The sequence below is a fragment of the Aethalodelphis obliquidens genome, unplaced genomic scaffold (assembly GCF_003676395.1).
Source record: "Aethalodelphis obliquidens isolate GAN/ISIS:26980383/991018 unplaced genomic scaffold, ASM367639v1 scaffold3, whole genome shotgun sequence".
In the NCBI taxonomy this organism is placed as follows: domain Eukaryota; kingdom Metazoa; phylum Chordata; class Mammalia; order Artiodactyla; family Delphinidae; genus Aethalodelphis; species Aethalodelphis obliquidens.
In genome coordinates this window covers 57,584,698-57,602,718 of record NW_020837947.1, presented here as the reverse complement: position 1 = coordinate 57,602,718, position 18,021 = coordinate 57,584,698, and the positions used below count along the sequence as shown (strand labels likewise).

At 37.4% G+C, this 18,021-nt stretch overlaps 1 protein-coding gene across 12 annotated transcripts in view; it reads right to left on the bottom strand.

Annotated features, from left to right (window-relative positions):
- The window catches only part of USP45 (ubiquitin specific peptidase 45), a 61,711-nt gene that overhangs the window by 33,609 nt on the left and 10,081 nt on the right, over positions 1 to 18,021 (bottom strand). For 11 of the 12 annotated variants that reach the window (XM_027089808.1, XM_027089834.1, XM_027089852.1 and 8 more), the window contains 3 exons: positions 15,362 to 15,462; positions 2,506 to 2,645; positions 1,983 to 2,078 (listed from right to left, as the gene is read on the bottom strand). In XM_027089808.1, coding sequence (XP_026945609.1) covers positions 1,983 to 2,078; positions 2,506 to 2,645; positions 15,362 to 15,462 — 337 coding nt within the window. The remainder of the gene's footprint in view (positions 1 to 1,982; positions 2,079 to 2,505; positions 2,646 to 15,361; positions 15,463 to 18,021) is intronic. The other variant, XM_027089844.1, reaches the window with a different exon arrangement.

Below are 18,021 nucleotides of genomic sequence, written 5' to 3'. Positions count from 1 at the left end.
ATTGAAGTATATTGGTGTACAATATTACATAAGTTACAGGTGTACAATATTATTATTCATAATTTTTAAAAGTTATACACCATTTATAGTTATTATAAAATATTGGCTATTCCCCGTGTTGTACAATATAACTTGTAGCTTATTTTGTACCTACTCTTTTCTTTTTTTTATGGCCTCACCATGCAGGATCTTAGTTCCCCAACCAAGGATAGAACCCATCCCCCCTGCATTGGGAGTGCAGAGTTTTAACCATTGGACTGCCAGGGAAGTCCCTGTACCTACTCTTTATAATGAAGGACTGAGTGTTTTTCCCTTAATTTTGGGATTAAAGCAAGGATGTCTGCTCTCATCACTTCTATTCAACATGTTACTGGTGGCTCGAGCCAGCACAATAAAGTAAGGAAAAGAAAGAAAAGGCATACAGGTTACGAAGGACCAAATAAAACTGGTGACTGAAAGAGTAGTGATCTACACTGATAGTCCCACAGCCCAGGTCTGCTGTATGTCCTAAAAAACTAAGACCTAAGATTGAAAATTCCCCTCTTAGAATGACACAAACCTAGAGTGATCAGCTATAATATGATTGCCATATATAGTAATTTCACAGCTCCACATGTGAAATACTTAAACCTAACATCCAATCACAGTTAATAAGAAATCTTTTCAAATGACTAGCATTAACTTCCATTTAGTAAAGTAGTCTTCACTATCTCACTACAATCTAGAAGAGGGCACTGGGCTCTAACATAAAAATTTTAAGAGGCTGAACAGGCAATGAGTTTACAGACTGCCTTTTCAACAAAAAAATACAACAATATTGTCTTTAAAAATTGCCTCCTTGGAAGAAAAATCTAAGATTACTACACTGGGCTAAGAACTTTTAGAACTCCTCTTTCTTAAGTATTTCAAAAGCCAGATCATGAGCTATACATTCACTCTCTGTTCTTCTAAAACACGCACACACAAATCAATTTCTAACTGAAATCATAACTATTAGTGTAAATGCCCTCCAGCCCAAGACCACCAGGAACACATCTGTAGTTGAACAAGGTGGGTTTATTACTTGTTCTACTGAGGGAGAACACACACAATGGGGAACCATGGAGTGTCTCTCAGAGGGTATTCAAAAGAACTGATGTAGAATTTGGGCTTTAGTTGCGTTATTTAGGGAAGAAGTTATCTAAGGGAAATAATCTAAGGAAGCAGAGGTCTGCTCTCAATTGGATGCTGTCCGAAAGTGAGGGTATTTCTACAACTGGACATCTCAATAAAAGGAGGCTAGAATGAGGATAAAGCTGTAACTAGTTAAAAAAAAAAGTCGCAGTGACTCATTTAGGCCAAAAGAGGGTGTTTGGGATTTTCTAAGTGGTAGAGTTTGTGTTTAGAGAAAATTATGAAGTGGCCTTGCTCTGTCTCATCGTAACAGTCTTGGAGTAACCTAGCTCGAGTCTGGTATTCTGTGAGATTGTTTGAATAACATGGCCTAACTGTGGGTGTCAGGCTAGCTTCTGAATGTCAAAGGCTGCCTTTTTTTCCCTTTCTCATTAGTTTAAAAACCCAATGTCAAATTAGGCTCCAAATAACCTTTAGATGGTCACTATTAAAATTAAATCTACCTTTAAAGAGCAAAAATGCTGTATTTAAGTAGTTGTCACCAGTAACTACAAAACAGGAATCCTAGACATTTCATTCAACAAAAGGCAAAACCGTTTGTCTTTTCTAGTATGTCTGTTTGAAAGCTGCCTCAACATTTTTTGTGCTGTCTGACCCCGTGATATGTTTGAATTATAACATACTTTAAAGCTATGACTTTAGAAGTTTTAAATCTTATCGTTTATTTTCACAAAATGTTTCTGAATTATTTTTTCAAATTCTCCGACTACCATCTCAATTGATAGTTGTGACAAATAAGAAAGATAGGTTTTGGCAACATCACTGGCTTATCTAAACAGAGCTATTATCCAGCTAATTATATTTCTCACCAGTGGAGAGTCTGAGGAAGGAACAATCTTGAGTTTTGTACCGTGTTCTTTGATCTCATTCATCAGTTCAGTAAGGATGTAAGACTGTGCCAAATTCTGAAAGAAAACAAAAGCAACATCTTCTGATTCAGTTATAATATGCCTCTGATTTTACAGAATAAATACTCTCCCAAAGCTTCAAATGTCATCTGGCCTAGCAAAAATATTTTTAAGTTTTAGAAAATTTAATTGAATGCATTTTACATTTAATAAGTGTCACTACTACTGACAGAGCCATGGTAAAATACAGAGATCTTTCAGAAGCACTGTGGAAAAAGAAGGAGTATGTATGTGTATGACAATGGCTAAAGACAGCCTAACCAATCAAAAACAGACAGACTTCTAGACGAACATTTAGCAGTCATGTGACAGTCCACAGGTGTGCCAATAAACACAAATTAATTAATATAATTTTAACATATTATATTATTTTTATTTTAATATAATATAATTACATTTTACAAAGTTTTCTCATGGCTCTTACCTGCATGACTGCATTAAAAAAGCAAGTATTTCCTAAATTTGTAATTCCTTTTACAGATGTTACATTGCTGTCTTTTCTTCCCTTTTTATCACCTGTTTCACATTTTTCTTCATAAAGTTTTATGATTCTAGAAAATGCATCTAAGTTAGAGAAAACATAATGGACATGAGATTTAAAATTAAATACATATCATTTGACGTAATTTAAATGTATTATTTAAAATTAAATAAGATTTTCCTCTGAATCAATGTTCCTGAAGGGCAAGAATACAAACGCAAAGAAGTATCTCCTGTTTTGTATCCTACTGCTAAAGCAGTTAATTTTAATTCATCTTAATATACACATCCGTACCTCAGACCATACTGTAGAATAAATTCCAGATGAATTTAAAAATAAAATATTTTAGGGGCTTCCCTGGTGGCGCAGTGGTTGGGAGTCCGCCTGTCGATGCGGGGGACACGGGTTCGTGCCCCGGTCCGGGAGGATCCCACATGCAGCGGAGTGGCTGGGCCCGTGAGCCATGGCCACTGAGCCTGTGCGTCCGGAGCCTGTGCTCCACAGCGGGAGAGGCCACAACGGTGAGAGGCCCGTGTACCGCAAAAAAAATATAAATAAAATAAAATATTTTAAAATGAAGTTAAAAAAAAGTAGGAAGGACCAGATCTTGGTTTCTAAACACCATTCCCACTAAAAGGAATGAAGACCCCTTGAAGGAAAGGCTGATTCTAAACCTGGGGCAGCAAAAGAGGCAAATGAGCCTATAACATTTTTGTTATGCCAGAAAATAAGGAAGTGCTCCAAAAAAAAAAAAAAAAACGGTACATCAAAACACACAGGCGTCATTTTAAACAGGTTCCCAGTGGTCCAATCTGGAACAATTTGAATATCAAAATAAAGAAGGGTACTGATAAATTATTATTCACTGAACAAAATGAGAATGAGTCTGCCCTGATAATAGATTTTTAAAATGAGGATAAAAGAAAAAACTTTTCCTTACAAGAGAATACCAACTAATAAAAAGAAGATCTTCCCAGACCGGGGCTCGAACCCATGTCCCCTGCATTGGCAGGTGGATTCTTAACCACTGCGCCACCAGGGAAGCCCTCACACGGTTTTCATAAGGATTAAATGAGCTAAATGTTTTTAAAATAAATTTATTTATTTATTTTTAAATTTTTGGCTGCATTGGGTCTTCGTTGCTGCATGCGGGCTTTCTCTAGTTGCGGCGAGCGGGGGCTACTCTTCGCTGCAGTGCGTGGGCTTCTCATTGTGGTGGCTTCTCTTCTTGCGGAGCATGGGCTCTAGGTGCACAGGCTTCAGTAGTTTTGGCACGTGGGCTCAGTAGTTGTGGCTCACAGGCTCTAGAGCACCGGCTCAGTAGTTGTGGCGCACGGGCTTAACTGCTCTGAGGCATGTGGGATCTTCCCAGACCAGGGCTCAAACCTGTGTCCCCTGCATTGGCAGGTCGATTCTTAACCACTGTGCCACCAGGGAAGGCCCAAATGAGTTAAATTTGCTTTGCAAAGCACCTGGCATGCTAAGCACTATTTAAGAGCGTGAAAAACAGCCCAGAGAGGCCCCCGAAATTATTTGTGCCAAAATCCGTATCTTCAAGAACTATCCTTCATGTCCCCTGTTTATCTGCTCTCACTTTTCTCTCTTTTATCATTTCCTATATTTTCTGGGGGTGTTCCCCTCAAGTTTATCTCATTTCTAACTGGATTTTCTGAATTGCTAATATGAGTTTTGCCTTTTACATTGACTTTGTGGTTTTCATGATCCTGGCTTTTCTTTCTGACACGTGGAAACCTCTCATTGAGAGAAATAAATTGGTGGTTTCTCAGATGTTTCTTTCATTAAGCAAATCTATTACAAGGAAAAAAATTTTCTTTCAACTCTTAACTTTTATCCTGTGATGCAATATTTTATCATAAACTCTATTACCTGTTTTTCTCCTTTATTCCTGTTTGTTTATTCTTTAAACATTATTGGTTGTTACTGGATATCTGTTGTCTAGATAATGAAGAGCTGTTTTTAACGCCCAACCCTAGAATTCTGAGTTAACAGAGAAAAGCACTAGCAAAATAGATCTCTTCTCCTGTCCTCCAGATAATAAAATAAGTGATAAAAATTAAACCCCATTACAGAGCTTGGGGACAAAGGCTGGTACAATCAATGGAGAAGGTCACTGAGGTGCAGAGTCCAGGCACAGAAAAAAGGAAAAGCAGGAAAAGGCCAGACAGTCTTCAAACCTACAAGGGAATGTAAAAGCAAATGAAAAAAGCCAGCCAGTGCGTAAGAAGCACTACACAAACGAGAGGAAGCCCCATACAGATCCTGGCTGGGTTTGCAAACGAGAGCAATCCACCTCTTAATTATATCTGAGATTCTAACTAAAGCCCAGAATTAGCCGGTTTCAGGCTCACATTATAGCTGTTGCCACTAGATGGTTTCACAGTGATTTTTAAGAGATTTAAGATGAAAGAGTAATTAAATCCAAGCAGTGCTCCATCTTTTGGGGCAAGGCTGTTACTCTGATATTACGCTAACAAAACTCAGTTTCCAACAGGTTAAGTGATTTGCCCAAGGTTATAATGATAATCTTTTGATTATAAATCCGTTGTCATTTTGCCAGGTAATTTCTCTTCAGTGATTTATGCACAATGAGAAGAATTACAAAAACTAGCAGGAAAGATTCTTACAGATTTGAGTATATGCAACCACAAACAAACATGCCTTCTCAAAAGTATTTCCTTTCGTTAACATCCTTAATAAATGTTGCCATAATATTTTTTAGCTTATTAATATGAAAACAGAGTCGTTGGGGAAAATAAATTATATAGATTATATTAACTATATATAAATATATAATATATATCATAAATATATATTTATTATTCACTTGGAAAAATACTTCCAGAAATAAATTATATTTTAGTCTTATAAGACCAAATAGCATTTTTTAAACCATAATATGCAAATGATTTATGTATCTGTGTACCACATTTACCCATCAGTTTTCAAAACATCTGGGATAGCATCCTAAAGTAAACAATGTTCATAAGACCATCTGGTCAAAACTGCAGGCAAAAAAAGTGTAAGCATATGGAAAAACAGATTTTACCCTTCCCTTCAGCAGTAAGGGATGACAAATGTCAAACCTAGATATATCCACGCTTCACTGTGCGATGGTTTTCAGCACCACCTGGCTCTCCATGCATATAGCCACCAAATATGGACAGCACTGCCAGAAAGAACATATCCACGGGGCAATGGCAATAAAAATAGTTTATTTCATGGTTAAATAGCCACTTCACACAAGTGGCAAGGGTCTGTTTGTTGACTTTTACATTTATTAAGTCTGTGAGAATATGCTCAAAATTAATTATGCTATTAGACTTGAACATTAAATAAATCAGATAATATAACTAGAAAATAGAATGACATTTTCTAAGAACTATTTATATGTATCTTAAAGTGCAATTTTTTCATTTTCTTAATACTAAGTAGCATGTTTATAAAATGTAACAACTCAAATAAAATTGATTTATCAAATGTCCACTGTGTACCAGGTACTATATGAACCACTATCTGTAATTATTTATAACTAATCGCCTATGATTTATGACTAGAGTATAAGGACATATAGTGAACAGCATAGAGATATTAAGCCTTAAATTCATGATAACACCTTGGTAAAACTTTTAGAAACTAAGTATTTATGTACATTTGCTCACTAAGAAACTGTCAGCTGAGAGTTTAAGATTCTAGTTTAAAACAAGCATGTTTGAATCAGTCTCTCAATTATCTGACCTACAAACAGGTATGCGTTTTAATAAAATGCAATTTATTACTTCCAATGAAGAATAATTATTGATCATTTTGTCTTTAGAGACAGCAAAGCTTTCTTAATATGGCAGTGATTTTAGATCATATTCACTTTAAGAACTCTTCCTTTACAAACACAGAATGAATGCACTAAGGACTGAACTTCAAGATGTTTTGAAGTATGATATAATTAAAAGGACAAAGCTGCTACAGCAATAACAAAGAAGATAAACTATACAAAATTTTGATCATTTGTTTTGTTTTCCTCAAGTTTTACCTGAACCCATGAAATGCCTGTAATTAAAAAGAATCTTCACAGAATTTCGGGGTTAGAAGGTTATTAATAATATATATCACATATATAAATATAATATATGTAAGATATATTTATAATAAAATATATAAATATATATATCATTATCTCACCTTACTTATCTCCTTTATATTACCAACACTGTCATCAGGTATTGCACTTATGTAATAAAATAACATAGACCCCAGAATGCAAAGAACATTAAGAGGAAACTTCAGGCATTCTAGATAAATTTTTTATAGGTCTTTTATATCCCTATCTTTGTATAGGTCTTTTATAGGTCTTATATATCTTTAAACCTATAATCTGAGTACTCAAAGAGTGGCTGGTTAATTGAGCAGACCTGATGGGCTTTGTACATAACTCAAGTCTTATAAGACAGAAAACTGGCTGAAGTACCAGCAAAGCCAAAATAAAGAGAAGAAAAACACTGTTTCCACACTTGGCTAAGACTAAGTCTATCTAATATCTAAAAAGTAACCTTAAGTACCTCAAATTTTTCTACCATAAAAACGACTCCAACACAAAGATCCTCTATTTTTTTAAACCAAGTTTAAAGATATTAAGTTATAAATTTTAAAAAACCCTGAATGTACCAGAAAACTATGGGTGAATATCTTTATAAACGTGGAGTACAAAAGACTTTCAAAGCATGACCCCAACGGCTAAAAAACCATTACAGAAAAGACTGATGGACTTGGCAACAATGACACTAAAAACTTCATTACTGCCCCCCAAAACCAAACCAAAAAACCTAAAAACTATAAACAAAGTTAAACATGGAAAAACAAGTATTCTTGTCAACTATACCCTTTGTATAATCTTTCTGGAGGGCAGCTAAACAACAGTAATCAAAATTTAAGATGTGTTTATAAATTGGCCAGAAATTCCAAAAAATTTAACCTACAGAAACAGAAGAATAAGTACACAGAGATGCAGCTTTGCTCATCTTGGAGAAAACTGAAAACAACCAATAGTGGATTTGTTGCCAAGTAATATTAAATGTCTCTCTTTTCTCAAAGGTATAAATATTTGTGAATTGCCTTGGTTAAACCAGAAACGGAACACTGGTACATCCCAAGTTTCTCATAGGCACGGGGAAAGCAAACCTATTTTGCAGTTTGCTTATTTAAAGAAAAAGTCTGAGAGCATCATCTCCTCTGATAACTTTCCCCACTGTAAAGATGATGATCAAACGAAGGCACACAGCTATGTGTAGGGAGTAGATTTAAACCCAGGTAGTCTGGGTTCAGAATCCACACACTTAACCATTATGATCTGCTATCTGTATAACAATGGATGATAAGGTTAATACGTGTGACAAGTTAAGACACTAATGAAATGCTAGTAGTGATATGAAAGAAAAGACCACTTCTTTTAAGCAAAAGCTGGATGTAATCAATTGCTGGATGCCTTTGGTGTGTGAATTTACAGTTTGTTTTTGTTTTCTTTGCGGTACGCGGGCCTCTCACTGTTGTGGCCTCTCCCGTTGCGGAGCAACAGGCTCCGGACGCGCAGGCTCAGCGGCCATGGCTCACGGGCCCAGCCGCTCCGCGGCATGTGGGATCTTCCCGGACCGGGGCACGGACATGCGTCCCCTGCATCGGCAGGCGGACTCTCAACCACTGCGCCACCAGGGAAGCCCGAATTTACAGTTTTATTAAAGTTTATAGTAGCCCTTCTCAAAGGGTTCGTCAAAAAAAATTAAGCCCTAATGCCATAGGTACCCACTGTACCCAATTAACTTCTCCCTATATATATCCACAAGTTAGTGCCATTTTGGGGGGGAACTGAGAAAACAGTCATTCAAGTAACTCTGTGTTCTGTAGTTCGGATGAGGAACCACAGATTTACATCCCTACAGGTAAAACAAATTGTTTTTGAAGTGTTCAACATTTTTTGTCCCTAACCCCTTTTATATATGGGAATAACTATTTTTAGTACTTATTTATGAAAATGCAAATTTCTTAGGCATATGGACTGCCACTTTATAGTAGAACAAAATGTATTACTTTATAAAGAAAAGTCAAAGTATTACAGTACAAACTGTTACTGTAAAAGGGTACAATATTATTTATTCTCAGATACATTATTTCAGATCCCAAATGTACCATACTTTCTTATTTCAAAAAGATACAGCAGGGCTTCCCTGGTGGTGCAGTGGTTGAGAGTCCGCCTGCCGATGCAGGGGACGTGGGTTCGTGCCCCGGTCCGGGAAGATCCCACGTGCCGCGGAGCGCCTAGGCCCGTGAGCCATGGCCGCTGAGCCTGCGCGTCCGGAGCCTGTGTTCCGCAACGGGAGAGGCCACAACAGTGAGAGGCCCGCGTACCGGAAAAAAAAAAAAAAAAAAAAAAAAAGATACAGCAAACTTATACTTAATAAAACCAAAAGAACCAACATAACATGGATTTTTATACCAAGAGCATAAGCTTAATGAATTTAACAGAATATAATATTTTATGCTCTCTTTAAGTTCTTTGAAAATGGCATCCCACCAGTATTAAAATTATGGGCCAAATTTATTGGTTTAGAAAAGAATGTGGGATTATCTATCATCTGTCTAGTTCACACATAGCAAACCAATATTCAATGATATAATTTCAACAGGAATTCCCGTATTCTATAAGTGTTTGTAGAACACTTGCGTGACATTTACTAGACTACCAAAGTGAGAAATAAGCCCTTCAGAGAATATTGGCCCACTTTTAACAACACATATTTCTGGGTGGGTCTCACAAGAAAGTTTTCTTGCTCTTTTTCAATCTTGTGTTATATGACCTTTTCGTTATATGGGGATTTTATTTGTTGTTTTTAGTTTTCTTGTATATGTTTGAGGGGGAGAGTGTGGAGAGATTATTTTTTTTAAAGCAAATCCTAGCATCAGATGTGGCATCTACACAGCTGTAAGCATTCTTCTGGGAACCAGCACTGGGATTCCCTCAACTGCTTAATGCAATTACCTAAACCAGTCATGTAGTGTTAATGTAATTTGCCCATTTCTACAGCTGAAAAGAAGTTTAATCTTTAAAGAGTAAAAAGGAAAAACTTGCTATTCCACTACTTGTCTACTTTGGAACCAACTAAGAATTACCTCAAATGTTTGTTCTCAAAATTCCACTAACTCCTAGTTAACCATTAGCCTTAGAAATCTTTATTTGGTCATATAATAAATTGATATTGACATATGAATGGGCAGGTATACATACTAAGGCATTCCTGTGTATCTCCATAGTACAGTAAGCGATCTTTCTGAAATACAAAACTGATCATCCATTTCTCCTCTTAGAACCTATAAGTGGCTCTTCATTGCCTCCAGGATAAACTCTAAACTTACAAGGCCCTTCAATAGCTGCTTCTACTTACCTCCAGACTCTCACCTCTCACCACCCCGCCATCATCACAAAACTCAACCCTGCAGCTCTATACAATCCCCTGAACGTATCAGGCTCCCTCATCTATGGGCTATCTCCTCTGCCTGGAGCACACACCCCTTCCCTCTCTGCCTACCTAACATCTAGCTATCCTTCAGATTCCAGCTTAGAAATCTCTTCCTCTCAATAAAACCTTCCTGGATCCTCTAGTCCAGATTAGATACTACTCCAAAGTGCTCTCACAGGCCCCTGTTCTTGCTCCTCACAGCACTATTTAAACAGCAATTATAATTGTGATTTGTCAATATCCCTCACTAACCAAAAGATCAATAATGGCAGGAACTGAGAAATAGATCTGTCTCATTCACCACAGTATCTCCAATATCTAGCACAGTGTCTGGCACAAGGTAGAAACCCAAGTATATTCATAGACTGAATGAATAAATAAAATAATTTGATAATATTCAGGGGTGTTTTGGTGAAAATGCAAAGCGTATCTACTTCCTCAGTAAAAACTGCTCACATGCTAGTTCAGTTCAATTCAGCAGTATTTACTACCTAGTCATATGAGAATCAAAAAGAATATAGGCCAGGGTACAATCCTCAAGGCATGTACAGTTTTATAAACAAGATACAGATACATATGAAAGCTGAACGCCACAAAATCAAGTGTTAAGATTCTAAAGTATGCTACATAGAAGAGATAAAACAAAGGATTGGGAAAGTGTCACTGAAGTAGGATCTGAGCTGAGCCTTAGGGCAAGAAAGACTGAAGACAGAAACTATAAAGACAGAAATGTGCTAGTTTAGCAGTTCTCAAAGTGTATCTGAAGACAAGCCCCCCCTTTTGGGTGTCCTTAAGCTCCAAGATATTTTCATAATAAGCCCAAGATGTTATTTGGTTTTCTTACTTTTGTTCATTCTCAATTATACAAAGCAGTTTTACAGAGGCTACAGGCCATGTGATATCAGAACAGACTGAATGCAGAAGTAGATATGAGAATCCAGCTGTTTCTATTAAGCCAGACATTCAAGAGATTTGGAAAAATGTAAAACAATGCCACTCATTAGGTTTGTGGTGTTTTGGAAACCGTTATCTTTTCTAAAAATATGTTATTTGTGTTAACATGTAATGGAATTACAGCTATTTTTCAGTAAATTAATAAATATTCTAATTTTTAATATTTAATTTCTAATATGATAAATATCAATAGATATACCCTACCTAACCAAAGCTCTTTAAGTCCTCAATAATTTTTTAAGAGTCTAAAGGGCTACTGGGAACAAAAGTTGAGATTCACTGAGCAGAGAAGCTGAATTAGATGTATCAGACGTGAAATTAGCCCAGGCATCGTATAACTTAAAAACATGTTTAAGGTACAGGTACAGGCTTTCCTCTCAGTAGTTATTTTTACTTAATGCAAAATATAAAAAGGCTCCATTTAAATCACTCTCATCCTGCGATTTGAAAACAATATATACAGTTTCATAGTCTTTCTGAATTACCATATACAGACATTTTTACATTTCTACAATCTTCTCGATTATCATTTAAAATAGCTACATAATCATATCCAGCATTCTTACAAACCTCAATAGCAACTTTCATATTTGATTTGTAAAGTATCTTATAAAAATATTACTATCCCAAAAAACTTACTTCTAAAATACCAAGGGATATTATTTTAAGTCAAACTTGCCTGAGAGCTGCTGTAACTTGGAACACAAAGATACTAACATTTTGCCCTAGAACTTCTGGAAACCCTGGATTCAGAACTATGTCTCACCCTAACTTTTTTTTCTTGCAGTACGTGGGCTTCTCACCGCTCTGGCCTCTCCCGTTACGGAGCACAGGCTCCAGACGCGCAGGCTCAGCGGCCATGGCTCACGGGCCCAGCCACTCCGCGGCACGCGGGATTCTCCCGGACCGGGGCATGAACCCACGTCCCCTGCATCGGCAGGCGGACTCCCAACCACTGCGCCACCAGGTAAGCCCTGTCTCACCCTAACTTTAAAGGCTCTACACACTCTCAAACTCCTTCAAGAACCTGTTTCCCCCATTCCAGGTGCTACCCATGGTTGCATAAACACAATTATATCTTCCATTGGTGTTTCCTTCCCGGCACCTGAAATGATTTCTTCTCTCCTCTCTACCTACTCAAGTCCATCCTTTAAGGGTCGGCTTGGAAGCCAGCTCCTCCACGATTCCTTTTGAGTTCCTTTCAATTGAACACTGCATCCCTCTTTGAATATTTGAAGGACTCTGAACATCACTCAAAATACAAACAAATTCTTTTCGACTTACATCATTTTTTAAATCTCACACCTTTTTTAAACTTCTTTAGGAAAGGTCTTATCAATCTCTCTTCCCATGGGAAAGAGGGAGAAAGTGCTGAGGAAAATGAGGATCAGACAAACTGTAATATGCCCCAGGTCACAGAGCTAGTGATTGAAAGAGTCAAGTTTGAATGCCAGACTCCCCTGACTCAAAGCCCATGGTTTTTCTCCCATACCATTCCACACTCCCTACCTTACATCCTTTGTGATAATAAATATTCAAGAAATCTGTAAAACTGAATGGAATCAGACTGGCTTTGTTCTTAACCTCAAGGAACCTCTAACGCAAAAAATCCAGAGAAGATAACTTCTACAGTTGTACTTTTGCCACCCTTGCCATCATATCCCTACATTTCTTCTTCTTTTTTTTTAAAATTTATTTTAATTTTATTTTTGGCTGTGTTGGGTCTTTGTTGCTGCACGCGGGCTTTCTCTGGTTGCGGCGAGCGGGGGCTACTCTTCGTTGCAGTGTGTTGGCTTCTCATTGTAGTGGCTTCTCTTGTTGCAGAGCATGGGCTCTAGGCGCGTGGGCTTCAGTAGTTGTGGCACATGGGCTCAGTAGTTGTGGCTCACGGGCTCTAGAGCGCAGGCTCAGTAGTTGTGGCACACAGGCTTAGTTGCCCCTGCGGCATGTGGGATCTTCCTGGACCAGGGCTCGAACCCGTGTCCCCTGCATTGGCAGGCGGATTCTTAACCACTGCGCCACAAGGGAAGCCCCCTACATTTCTTCTTATGGCCAACAAAACTAATGGGCAGCTTTCAGGAGACAGCATTAAGACCAACCTCTGTTCTATAAGTATTAAATGCCTATAACCACCATATTTTCCAATGAATGAGTGATAAAATTAATCATTTCTTCTGCTGTCCAAGAACCTGAGTTTACCTCCTCTAGTTCCTCCTCCAATGTCTTCATCATTACTGTCTCAGAGCAACAGCTACCAAAAATCATTCTATATTGAGCTACAGAAAATACAGCTGAAAACTATATTTCTATATAATTTTTCAGTTTCTGAGCAGTTCAATTCCTGCTCTAAAGGCATTTCCAAATTACCATGGCCATTTATTTCCATTCACCTAGTTAATCAAAATCCTGAGGTATGTACTTGATTCCTCCTACTTTCCCTCACTCATTACACCTAGTCCACCCACTCTCCACCAGAACCCCTACTCATCTCTCACCCGCCCTACCACAATAACCTCCTTTTACCTCCTTAAGGATCTCCCCATCTCAAATCTTAACCCACAACAGTCTATTCTCCATTTGGTAGTTATCTTTATTTTTAAAAAGATGAAATGACTATTACTCTTCTGCTTAAAACACTTTAATAGCTTCCATTACACTTCCAATAAAATAAAAATTCTTTACCATGGAATTCCTTACAGTATCCTTCATGACCTGCCCACCTACATCTTAACTTTACCACATTCTGCTTTCTCCCAGCAAACCACACTCCAGCCATATTGGCCTTTCTTGATCACTATGACCATGAGATTATTACTTATCACTGCAATCTGTTCTTTTCCTTTGTAGCACTTATCAAAGTTACATATGTGTTATGTTTCTGTCTGTCTCTCCCACTATGCTCTAAACTTCATGAGGGCAACATAAAAACTATTTTTGCTTTACCACTACATATCAAATAAAGCATAAAGCATGGCATGTGGTAGGTACTTAATATTTTTGAATGAAGAAACCCCTTCCCTATATATTCGTAATTTATGTTAATGTGTATTATATACTGCTTATATGTTAGACAACAAAGTACAATATATAATACGTTACTATTGTATAATAAAGGATTTGGCTGTCTTTTGTCCCAGGTTCCTGAGAAGCCCCCTCTAAATCCTTGGATTTCCAGAGTGACAGGAGTGTCTGTTTTACTCATGGTGGGCCCCTCAGACCACACTTGATAGTTTATGTTAACAAAGTATTTTTTTATTCATTGTGGGACCTTAGACAATGTATGTGAATGAGATGACTCAGGATGGGAGCCAGCCATGCCAGAAAGACCAAACGTGTGATTAGAGGGTTGGGATCCTGGAGACTGAGTTACATCATGTGGCCAATGATTCAATCAGCCATGCCTATGCAATGAAACCCTAATAAAAACGCTAGACACCAAAACTCCAGTGAGCTTCCCTGGTTAACAACAGTCTGTGTTGTTACACATCAATGTGCTGAGAAGGTGATGCATCCTGACCCCACAGGAAGAAGACAGAAAAGTTTCATGTTTGGTACCTTCCCAGACCTCACCTTACATGTCTTTTCTTTTGGCCGGTCCTGATTTCTATTTCTTTTTGTTGTTGTTGCTATAATGAAACTGTAATTGTAAGTATAGCACTTTCCAGTGTTTTCTGAGTCATTCTAGCAAATTATTGAATTAAGAGGACAGTGGGAACCCCTGTAGCCAGTTGGTCGGAAATGGGGCGGGGGGGGGCGTCCTGAGAACACCTAGCTTGAGAATGGTGTCTGAAGTAAGGGCAATCTTTTGGGGGAACCGAGCCCTTAATCTGCAAGGTTAGCCTAATTCCAGGTAGTTAGCGTCAGAACAGCATTCCAATGATATAACAGATATCATTTCATAAATGTGTCAGGGACTATGCAAGTATTTTTACACACATTATTTCTAAATCTTTAGAAAACATCCCTAAGCTTCACAACATTCCCACTTGATAGAATTATCGTACTAATTTTTTACATAAGGAAACTAAGGAGTCAAAGGCACACAGACAGTAGGTAATTTAGGTGGAAACTAAATTCAAATTCAGCATTGTTTGATTCAAAAGCCCACAATCCAGTCACTATCCTCTCCAGCTTCTCATTATTAGTTATGTAAATACAACACAAGATAACATCACAAAACTGCTACCTAAGAATTCATGGCACTCGTACTGAGAGGTCACAGTAAAATCCAAAGTACTCTTTATGAATTTATTATCTCTTTATAAGAATTATAAAGTATCACACTTTAATACAAATTTCTTTAGCAACTGCTATTAACTTACTTGTTTGTGTTTTAGAAACATGTTTCTGGAGAAAATCAACTATCTGAGCCAAAACCTTCTTATTACAATGTGTTGATAATTTTTCATCGCACTCATAACACCTGAAAAAATATACAATGTAAGCAAATATTATGAAAGCATCTTCAATAATTTTGCATATCAGGTAATAAAGTTGGTATTTATCTACTTTTGTCTTTAAGTCATGGGGTAAGGGGGATACATAGGGTGAGGCAAGAGAAATGAGGTAAATAAGTCTACAGAAATAAGCAGGGGACAGTTCATACAGAGCCTTAGCATTCAAATTAGAGTTTTGGTAGTTTATCCTAAGTGTAACGGAGTGCCACGAGAGGCTTAATAAGCAGGCGAGTGATAAGATCCAATTTACATTCTGAAAACATCACTCTGACTCATGTCAGATTGGATGGCATCAGGAATAGAGAGAGATCAGGGCAGATGCAGTGGATCTGGAGAGAAATGAACAGACGTATCTTTTCAGGTAGAAGCAGTTAACGAATTGGATATAAAAGATAAGGAAGAGGAAAGGGAGAAGCTGATGTGGGTATGTCAGTGATTCTCAAACAGGAGCAATTTTGTCCCCCAGGGGACATTTGGCAGAATTGTGAAACATTTTTGGTTGTCACAACTGGGAAAGCTGCTACTGGCACCCAGTGGTTAGAGGCCAGAGCTAATCCTGTCCCCTCACAGGACAGTCCCCCTCACAACAAAGAATTATCAACCCAAATGACAACAGTATTGAGACTGAGAAATCCTGGTCTAGATGAAACAAGATATCCTGTGAGCAGATAGTGTTTAAAGCTGGGTGGTGGATATAGAGGAATTCATTATACCATATGTTTACTTTTGTTAAAAGGTTGAAAAATAAAGTAAGATAAAAAGGGGAAGAAAACAACTGCCAGGCTCCTGGCTTAAATATTCAAGCGATGGAGGTTCCACTTACAGAGACAGGGAAGACTGGATGAGGTGTTTTATTTTGTTTGGAGTTTATTTGTGAAGAGGGGGTTAGAGAAGAGATTTTGAAAAACACATTCCTTTTCAGAAAACTACCCTCCACTAAGTTTACTCATTAGTGCATATAGTTAATAAAGGTTTCTTCTATCTATTCTCATCTTAATGAGATCCAATGATCAAATAAGAACAGTGTTTGACCATATTGAAAGTGTTTTGTAAATGTAATGCATTATACCAACATGACCTTACATATTCACAATCTTTAAATTTCTATAAATGCATGTGACAAACCTGAATTTCTTTCTTTGAAAGAGAAGTAATTCTATGGACCCCCAAATGTGACTTAAAATTATTTTCAGTATAATATAAATCTCACAAATCCATCTTACAAAACTCAATAAATTCACCATCCTTGTAACTCTATATAACTATGAAAGCAAAATTACAATTAAATATAAAATAAATTTTTAAAATAAATTTAAATAAAATTTAAAAAACAATTAAATTAAAACAACCCTAATTGATTACGCTAGGTAAGGCTTTTTTGCTGAAATTAAATCATGATTCATACCATAATCGGGGTCCTAAGAGCTACGACAGACGTTCCAATTCAGATTCACTTGAGATGAACCTATTTTACCAGGTGCCACTCAATTCTCCCACCATTTTTTTCTACTTCAGTGGTCCTCAAACTATGGTCCCAGGCCAGCAGCACTGGCAACACCTGGGAACTTGTTAGAAATGCAATTTCTCAGGCCCCACCCCAGAACTAGTAAATCAGAATCTCTAAGCCTGAGACCCAGCAATCTATTCCAACAAGCCTCCCAGTGATTCTGATACACCCTATCGCTGCAGACCACTGCTCTATTCAGACTACAGAGAAATGTTTATTGACTTGCCACACTGTGGGATCATACCCCTCTCCCTTGGCTCCAATGCTTCATTTACATATTAAGTTCTAGCAATTCTTTCCTCATTCACCCCAATTTTATTACTTGGGGCCAGCAACAAAAACACAAATGAAGCAGGCATCCAACCCTGTGGCTGAATTAAATTATATGATGATGGTCTCTCCTACAAACCAAAATATCCTTATATTAATTTTAGAACCCTGAAATGAAGCACAAAGTTAAAATATTTTTGTCTTAAAACTTGAAAACGCCTGAAAGTTCATCTGAATAACCCTAGGAGTCTATAAATTCATGAGAAAATTTTTGCTGTAAAATATAGGAAAAGCTTTTCAATACAGTGTCCAGTTAAACCACTGAAGCAGTGTGGTATGCTGGTAAGGGACTAAAGAATCAAAAAGACTTGTTTTAGTGCCTGGATCTTTACTTTGTAACCACAAAAAGGTAAATAAATGATACTCAGTGTCCTTACATATTAAATGAGGGAACTGGACTTAGTACCCAACCAGGCTTAAGTAGTAGAATCCCCTGAGAAGTTTTTACAAACTATCTATGCCTAGGCTTTCCTTGTCCCCTGCAGAGAATGGCCAACTGGCTTGACTGATTGAAGTACCTTCCTCCACTAGAACTCTGACATTCTAATTTAGCAAGTTCATTACCAAAAAGTCAACTAGCAACAATTTTTCTTTACTGTACAAAGAAAGTGTTAAAGAAAACTACAGGGATGACTAAATTTTTTACTTAAATTTTATATTCATGGATACTGTTAATTTTCTTAAATGA